Consider the following 8,326-nt stretch of genomic DNA (forward strand, 5'->3'; position numbering starts at 1 on the left):
TGTTGTACTTAACGCGTATAAATGCGCATATCCTCATTTTCTCATATAAACTTCCAAGTTGAATATGTCGAACCGTTCTCAACCGTACAGGAATGTTATTAGCTTGTTGTAATCAGCATGAATTGGGGCTTCAAATGGCATGCTTAGTTTCTCTGCAGGCGAGTGCTTTCTCCCGAACTTCCCTTGTCAGCTGTCTTCGGACCATCATATCCATTAAATAATATAATAAAACAATTAATATAAACAATGAAATGTGCAAATTGTACATATAACAGAAAAGACAATCCTTTATAAACATCCAAGTGTATGTCGTTCCACTTAGTGAGCAACATTGTAACTTAAAGGATGCCAAATAGATTTGCTGTGATGATTACTAAATTAATCCCTAATTAATCCCTACTAAATTAATTAATAATCATACATTTAGTATGAGGGATTAATTCCTCTCTTTCCAAATACAGTTCCCCCCAGGTTCGTGGCAGTCAGCACGCCGTCGTGGCAGTCAGCACCTTCATATTTGCAAACAGCGACAGTCGTGGCAGTCAGCACCAATAATTGGCTGTGGCAGTCAGCACCCGTGGCAGTCAGCACCCCACCGCCACTGGATGCAGTATTGCATTCATATTGCAATATTACAACCTTTCCTGCCACAAAAATATTACGAAATTAATACAGTTCTGTAGCGTATAAACAAATTTCCGTTTCGCTAACCTAAACTAACCTACACTAACAAAACCTAACAAAGCACAACCTAACATAAACTAACATACCAATATTATCGATGACACAAATAAGGATGTTTCTAATTGCAAAAATTTGTGTTAGGGTACCCCTGAACCCCTGTTGGGAATCCGGAGTTAAAAAATATCATGGATATCAGAGGGTTAAGCTGTAGGTTCACGTCTTATATAGCCTCGCTGCTAAACTGAGATCAACATTTTAATAAAGTCAAAACTCTTTTCTCCCACATTCTTATTTCACGAATTATTCCATCATCATTCACTTGCCTTAATCATCCCTCTCCGTTAGCCTAAAGGACATAATTGAGGGTTTCATTTTCTGCGCAAACTTCATCAGGGAGACAGACAATTCCTTGTCTTCTACCTGTTTCTTTGAAAAGCGTTCTTTTAGCACGTTATGGCGTTCTTTTGTTAAAAAACAACAGAAGAAAAACAAAACGTAAAATCACGTACAAAATACATTCCACTCATTCAACATAGTTTTCTTTTATATTCTTTTTTTTTTTTTCTTTTTCACAAAAGAATGTTAGCTACCTGATCTACTTTGCACCGAAACTGTTTACAAAATGGAAACAAATCTTAATACAATTGCTCAGAGTTGCCATCTTGTTAACTATCATTTCAATCAAGAAAGTAGAAGAATTTCTAGCGGCTCAAAATCTTAATTAGTACTACTATTTAACAACGTACTGCAAAATTTGGCACACACACAAAAAAAATGCTTGTTTATGAATTTGTGACCAAGGTCAAGGACATATTATTTTTCAAAATAGCTTAAACTGGAAACGTAAAATATAATAATTTTTAATTACTACATATACTAAACATAGACCTGTAGGAGTGCCTATAGACGGATTTTAGGGCGCAGTGTGTGTTTGTGTAATGGTTTAATGGAACTTTAATTATACAATAATAACGCTTTCAAGACCGCCAAAATTAAATAAAAAATTAGTATACGAAGTAAGTTGGGGCCACGGTGGCTCAGTGGTAGAGCACTTACGTGCGGTGTGTGAGGCCCCTGGTTCGATCCACATTCTAAGTAAGTTTGTGGTAGAAAACATGGCGCTCGTGGGTTTTCTCGGGACACTCCCGTTTCCTCCCACTTTTTCTTTCTACCAAATCTTCCTTCATCATTCACTTGCCTTAATCATCGTCTCCCGTTGCTTAAGGGGCATAACTGTGGGACTTTAAGGTTGGTTTAAAGGGACAAGTTTTGCCGATAGATGGCACTACAGTCTTCGTATCTCTCCCATGCATTTTTTTTTTTTACGAAATTCACGAAAACTCACGATTTTTCTTACAAATTTCAAACAACAGAATTCAAATTTTTAGAAAAAGAACTTTATAATCTATCGAAGACAATAATCCGTGCCGATTTTTTATTTAGAATTTTCTTCATTGTTGAAATGGCTTGATTATTGAAATGGATATCTAAGCCTTTAACAATAGAAGTGTTTCAACTATGAACAAAATTCTAAATAAAAAATCGGCACGGATTATTGTCTTCGATAGATTATAAAGTTAATTCTCTAAAAATTGGAAGTCTCCAGGTCGAAATTTATAAAAGACATTGTAAATTTTCGTGAAAAGTAAAAAATACATGGGAGAGATACGAGGACTGTAGTGACATTTATCGGCAAAACTTGTCCCTTTACACTAACCTTAAACTCAAATAGTTCATTTTCACGAAGTTATCGTGATTTTGTCTAACCAATTCCGGTCTCGTCTACAACTTTTTTTTTAAAGGATGAAGAATGGTAAATTTGGGGAGATTGCACCAAGCACTTGGATCGTGAGGGGGGAATGAACAGCACCGCAAACATATGTAAACTTAGATATAAATTATCAGAAAAAAAAGTATTATAGCCTATACAGTAGTTACTGATTGCACTTATATACAGTACAATGTTTTTGACAAGGAAAACTGAAACATTTTGGCAGAAGTTTAAAAAGGAGTTCAAGTATCAACGATTGACAACAAAGTTAGATCTGAACGAACGGGATATAATTAGAATAAAAGGGGAGTAACGTATAGTTGAAGAGAGTACTTCGACAGAGATGCTTTTCTTATCCACTATACAACGCCTATCTAAATGAAATCATTAAGAATTTAAATAGCAAATATCACATTTTGCTAGCATCGTTTAAATGCATTCGCTTCGACAGTAACATAACACCTTTCGTGGAATCAGAAACAAAAATTCGGATGAAAATAATGAGAATTCGACTCCGACGTTCACAATACTATTTACAAAGAAAACAAAAAAGTTTCGTATTTGTAGGACAATCATTTTGCACTTTGTAACGCTGACAATGCATCTCGTTCCTCAAGTCCGCTATGCCCTCTGGCGGGAAAATCCTAGCATATGACGTCATTTCTACCTGTAGAAGTTTGTGCTAACTAATTATTTTGCGTGAAGAAATATTAGCGAACAAATTATTTGATGTTTTTTCTTTCTAAAATTATTTTAATGACTAAATATAAACAATTTCACAGACCGCTTATGTGAATGAGAACACATATGAAGTTTAACGTTTCATTTTCTTGGTATAACGTAAGTTATTGAAAGTTAAAACAATCTTTACTACAGGTGCTATGAAATACTTGCAACAAGTTACAATGGAAAAAGCATATAAGTCTCACACGTAGCGCAGAACTTAAAGCGTTTTTGCATCCACGTACAGGTAACTTACGTGGGCGTATTAGTTGAGGTGAGAGCTAGCGGTGCGTTTCTAAACTGTTACAGTGCGCAAAGTGACTACAATTGTGATGTCTTCCTTGTAGTGTGTTGTGTTCGAGCTTGTAGGTTTTTGGTATGTTTAATTTTGTATTACTGTCGTGTTGTGAACATAGGAATAGACTGGTACAAAATATGAAATTAGTTTTCATAAGAGAAAATTTCCAACCAAATGTGATATATTTTTGTTGACATCCTTGTGCTGTTTATAGAAGAAAATATCCAACATGTATAGTGGATGGTTGTGCTTATTAATATCAGTGTGCTTTTTACCTAATTTTGGTGATTCGGGTCTCACTGCTGGACAGAAAAAGTGTGGCCAAATTTCATGCAACGTTGAAGAATATTGTAACAGGTCGACCGGAAGGTGTAATAAATGCAGCGATATTTGTGATCAAAAATCGCACAATTATCAACAAGACACGTGCGAAATCCAGTGCCAAGGTAAGTACACTTCCGTGTTCGCTTTTACAGATTTGACTTGAATGAGCTTCCGATCTTACATTTATTTTTAAAACTATGTTCCACATAGTTTTCACGGAAATATTTATAATTCAATAGATAAAACTTTTTTGATATTCCGTCTCGAATTATACTGTAGTACAGCGCAGTCAGTGAGTTTAAAACGTCAGTCAACTAAAATAAACACGGAAGGAGTATCAGAAATTTTTATTTGTTGAATTACAGATATTTTGTTTGTAACTTTAGAGGTTAAAATCATATTATGTTATTGTACGTTATGTTTTGTTTTAAGACCAACTTCTGGATTTTTAAAATAATCTGTGTTGAAATTATTGCTACATCGATCATCACTGGTGGAAGAATGCCGAGTGGTACCTTTAGTGAATACCGGTCCGGTACAGCAAAGAATATTGGACGAAGAGAGCGGTGCCCACTTTCCCAAGTGTTTCAGCGCAATCCTCTCAAATTTGCCATTGTCTCACTCTGTTAATAATAATAATAATAATAATAATAATAATAATACTAAATCGTAGTTGGTTGTGATAAAACCATGATAAACCTGCCTTGTAGATTAAACTTTACTTAGTTAATGTTCTTAAAACCGTAATTAAAGTTTGATTGTCCCATTTTCAATGCAAAAAATCCCCTTAAAAAAAGTAAACGAGAGAAAAAAGAAAAATCTCAATGGCGCAACATCTACCCAAAACCTGCCTGTGAACACTCCTGGAAGCAGTTTTGCTGTATTAGGAATATATACCGTATATTTCTGAATCTAAGATAGCCTCATTTTTAAAACAGTAGATAGAATTTGTGACGTAAGATAGCACTAAGGAAGAATTTATGAAAATTGTACGAGGAAGGGGGAGGATAATAGAGATGACAATTATTTCATTGAAATGTCCATATATCGGAATCTCTGAAGGTTAAAGGCGTAACATTTGGTATTTGCACTTCTCATTTAAAATAATTAGTTACGTGTCCAGCGTTTTCTAATATTTATCCTAAAAAGGAAGACTGTGGGGTTTCTGGTTCGATTCCAGCTCGCACCAAGTGGACTTTGTGGTGGACAAACACCGTGTGCGTGTGTTTTCTCGCGGTTCTTCCGTTTCCTTCCACTTCCTTTGTTCCACCACTTCATTTATTTCTCATCACCGTCTCCTTAGCCTAGCCGGCATAAACATGGGATGTTAAAATATTTCATTTTTAAAATGTAAGAAAAGGGATTGGGATTACAACCTGTCTATGCTGTCGTACAAGGAGGTAGATGCGATTCACTCATCATTGCCTAAGCCATACTACTATAAGTTGAAATTTGATGAGGATAAGCAAGAGATAAGGAAGAATTTTTGGAAATACTTATGCTAAAGGGGTAATGGCGGTGTTCAAAATTTTTGCCAAGAATAGTGAGTTAGGCTCTTAAATTAAAACTAATAATGAAAAGCGTCTTTCAGCTTTTTATATATATATATATATATATAATTCCGCTCCCAAAGCAGGTGCGTCATGTAGGGGGCAGGAAGGGGCAATTGCCCCCCACCCCAAGAGTTTGAAGAATACATATACTTTAGTCGATTGTTTACAAATATGCCAATACAAAACGTGAAAGTCTTATGTCGGTGGTACTCTTGCCCCCTCAGGCGAAATCTGAATTAACGCTCCTGTCCCGAAGGTGAAATAGGGGAGTCATTTCTATAATATTCAAACTTTACTATCTTTATCGAGAAATCAATCGTCTGTGAGGATTCACTCAAGTTGAAGTTTTAAAATTCGTTAAATAAAACAAAAAGGGGAAGGTAAACGTGTTTCATTCAGATTTGTCGAAAATTTCACTCCTAAAGAGAATAAGGGAGCAATCTCTATGATATTTGAAATTCCCCCTTTATTTAGCCACGAAGTGTGAAATGTAGGGATTCGCTCAGGTTAGAAATAAGGAATTCGATATATCAACTCTTAAATAAAAACAATGGAACACTTGTTTGATCGTTTACGATAATTCTACTCTTAAGAGGGAAAAGGGATTCGTTTCTCTATGCAAATTTCCCTTCATTTCTTGAGACAGTCCTTAATGTGAGAATTCGCTTAAGTTGGAGATGTGAAAATCAATGTATAAATTCTTAAATAAAAGTAAGAGAATACGTATTTCAGTGTCTGTAAAAATTCCGCTTTTGGAGACTGAAATGTAAAAAGCAAATTTTTGAAATGCATGTTTTAAGTGAAGTAAAGAAAATTCAAATGTTTTACCCAGAATAGAATAACACATGAATTCCTTAAGTGAGGGAGATAATACTCAGCTGAGACTCCTCATTAAAAATAAGCGGTCATTTGTTGTAATGTTTTTGAAAATACCTGTTTCAAGGGGCGGTTGGGAGCCTTTTGTACGTTTTCGCCGCATAGGAAGCGACATTGTCTGGTAAATTGTGATCACATTTCGGGAAAACGGCTCAAAACTTTGAAATAAATTTTGGAGCGTCCTTAGTATCTAGCAAGAGCTGGATTGGTTTTAATCAACACTTTGTTTCAAGGGTGAATTCTAAGGGGTAAGGTTAGGGAGACACATTCGTCAGTACAAATGAACGGGCATAAAATTGAGCAATTTCCAGAATTCTGGTCTTAGATTTAATTTTTAGCGTCCCTTTCAGCAGTGAGGTTATATCAGGGGCGGATCCAGGACCGACTTCTGTGGGGGGGGGGGCGGGGGGTTGTCATACTGATACTTTTAAGGGCTCCAAATTTTGGGATGGGTTATATATATATATATATATATATATATATAAGAAATTTTCCTCTTCTGGGGGGGGCGATGGCCCTCCCTGGATCCGCCCCTGGGTTATATGAGACATGGACCTACAGCTTAACGTGGGATGAGCTCCCATCGGGAATGGAACCCGGATTTTCTACGCCAAAGGTGTATATGTTAACCGCTTAGCTATGAGGCAGCTTTAAAATTCTGGTTTTAAGGGGAGTTAAGGGGCAATTTCTACATGTTTCGCTTCATCGAAATCTACTATTTTTTGTGATCGATCACGGGAAACGGTTTACCCATTAGAAGTAAATTTTGCAACATACTTAATACGTATCTCAAATGACAAAGAGGTTTTTATCATGTCGCCTTTATTAACAGGTGTATCCTGGGGGCATAGTGGCTCAGTAGTAGAGCGCTTACCTCTGGTGCGTGGGTTCCCCTGGTTCGTTCCGCGGCAAAGTGGGTTTGTGATGGACAACATCGTGTCCCTGGGTTTTCTCGAGGTACTCCCGTTTTTCACACATTCCCATTTCACCAATTCGTCCATTATCATTCAATTGCCTTAATTATAGTCTCCTTTAGCCTAAAGGGCATAATCATGGGACGTTAAACTCAAAGCTTTCATTTAATTTCAGGCGTATCCTAAGTTGTTTCGGGAATCCAAAGTTATGCCAAAAATAGAGCATCTTATGGGTTTTAATTACACTTCCATTGAAATACGTATCTTAAGGAGGGAAGTGAGTTCAAATTTTCCATAAATCTGTTCTCGGCGTGCGAAGAACGCTTACTTCAGCTAGAGCCTGTCTATTTCACCTGTGCCCTCGGAAAATATGTGAAACTTACTTCGACCCCATCCCACAGCCCTCTGACGGATGAAACCCTCCCTTTGCTTAGGGAAAAGAACTGAATGACGTCAGCTGTGTTGCCAATTTGTCATTCAGTCGTTTTGCCTTGACGAGTGAAGATCGTACGTAGGCTACTTAGAAGAGCTAACAAGACAGTGCACAGCGAAACCTGTGGAATAATTGATTGTGGCAACGCTTCTGCATCTAACAATTGAAAGTTCTCGGCCGCAGCAACTTGTCCCTGCTCTTTCAAGGAAGGTACAGGAGAACACATATCGACAGCAGCGCCAGAAGGGGCACAGTTGAAATAAAAAGGCTCTAGAGCCTATCTGCAAGTCTGTATTAAACAAAAATGCTCGAAATTAAAAAATAAAATTGAAACTTTAAGTCGAAAGAATTGTCATTAGTTATTAGCAAGGTGATGTTATTTTTCTGATAATGTGAATACGTATCGACATTATTTCAGATAAGCGTCTCTCAAACTGTGGTCCTCGACATCTGCCATTGCAGTTCTCTAGATTGAGCATTAGTCCCAGATAATAAAAAACAGCTCATTAATTACTGTAAGTATAATATTATAATTACTAGGGCTCACATTTCTACATTACATGATATTTGAAAACATTAATTACCATGTATAGAGAAAGGGTAATAGGGCAACCCTACGAAAGCTATTTCAAACAATTGCCTTGTCCTATGTTGTTATTAAGGCAAGTGATGGAGATCATAGTTAATTTCTTTCCATTCTCTTAACTGCTTGATCTGGCTATGGGTTTGAGGAAAGTGAAATCTTTCAGT

At 36.6% G+C, this 8,326-nt stretch overlaps 1 protein-coding gene across 1 annotated transcript; it reads left to right on the top strand.

Annotated features, from left to right (window-relative positions):
* Nucleotides 1-3,195: 3,195 nt before the first annotated feature.
* Nucleotides 3,196-8,091, top strand: grnd (grindelwald). The gene is made up of 2 exons (XM_081734958.1): nt 3,196-3,922; nt 7,995-8,091. The coding sequence occupies exons 1-2, from the start codon at nt 3,706-3,708 to the stop codon at nt 8,066-8,068; spliced, it is 291 nt and encodes a 96-aa protein (XP_081591084.1). The 5' UTR covers nt 3,196-3,705; the 3' UTR covers nt 8,069-8,091.
* The last annotated feature ends 235 nt before the right edge of the window (nt 8,092-8,326 follow it).

This window comes from Thermobia domestica, chromosome 13 (genome assembly GCF_964235325.1).
Source record: "Thermobia domestica chromosome 13, izTheDome1.hap1.1, whole genome shotgun sequence".
Classification (NCBI taxonomy): Eukaryota; Metazoa; Arthropoda; class Insecta; order Zygentoma; family Lepismatidae; genus Thermobia; species Thermobia domestica.

Excerpts from the sequence above, each read along its gene's own strand:
- grnd (XM_081734958.1), top strand. The coding sequence starts at position 3,706 with ATGTATAGTGGATGGTTGTGCTTATTAATATCAGTGTGCTTTTTACCT. Across the intron at positions 3,923-7,994 it reads GTGCGAAATCCAGTGCCAAG|ATAAGCGTCTCTCAAACTGT; the intron begins GTAAGTACACTT and ends ACATTATTTCAG.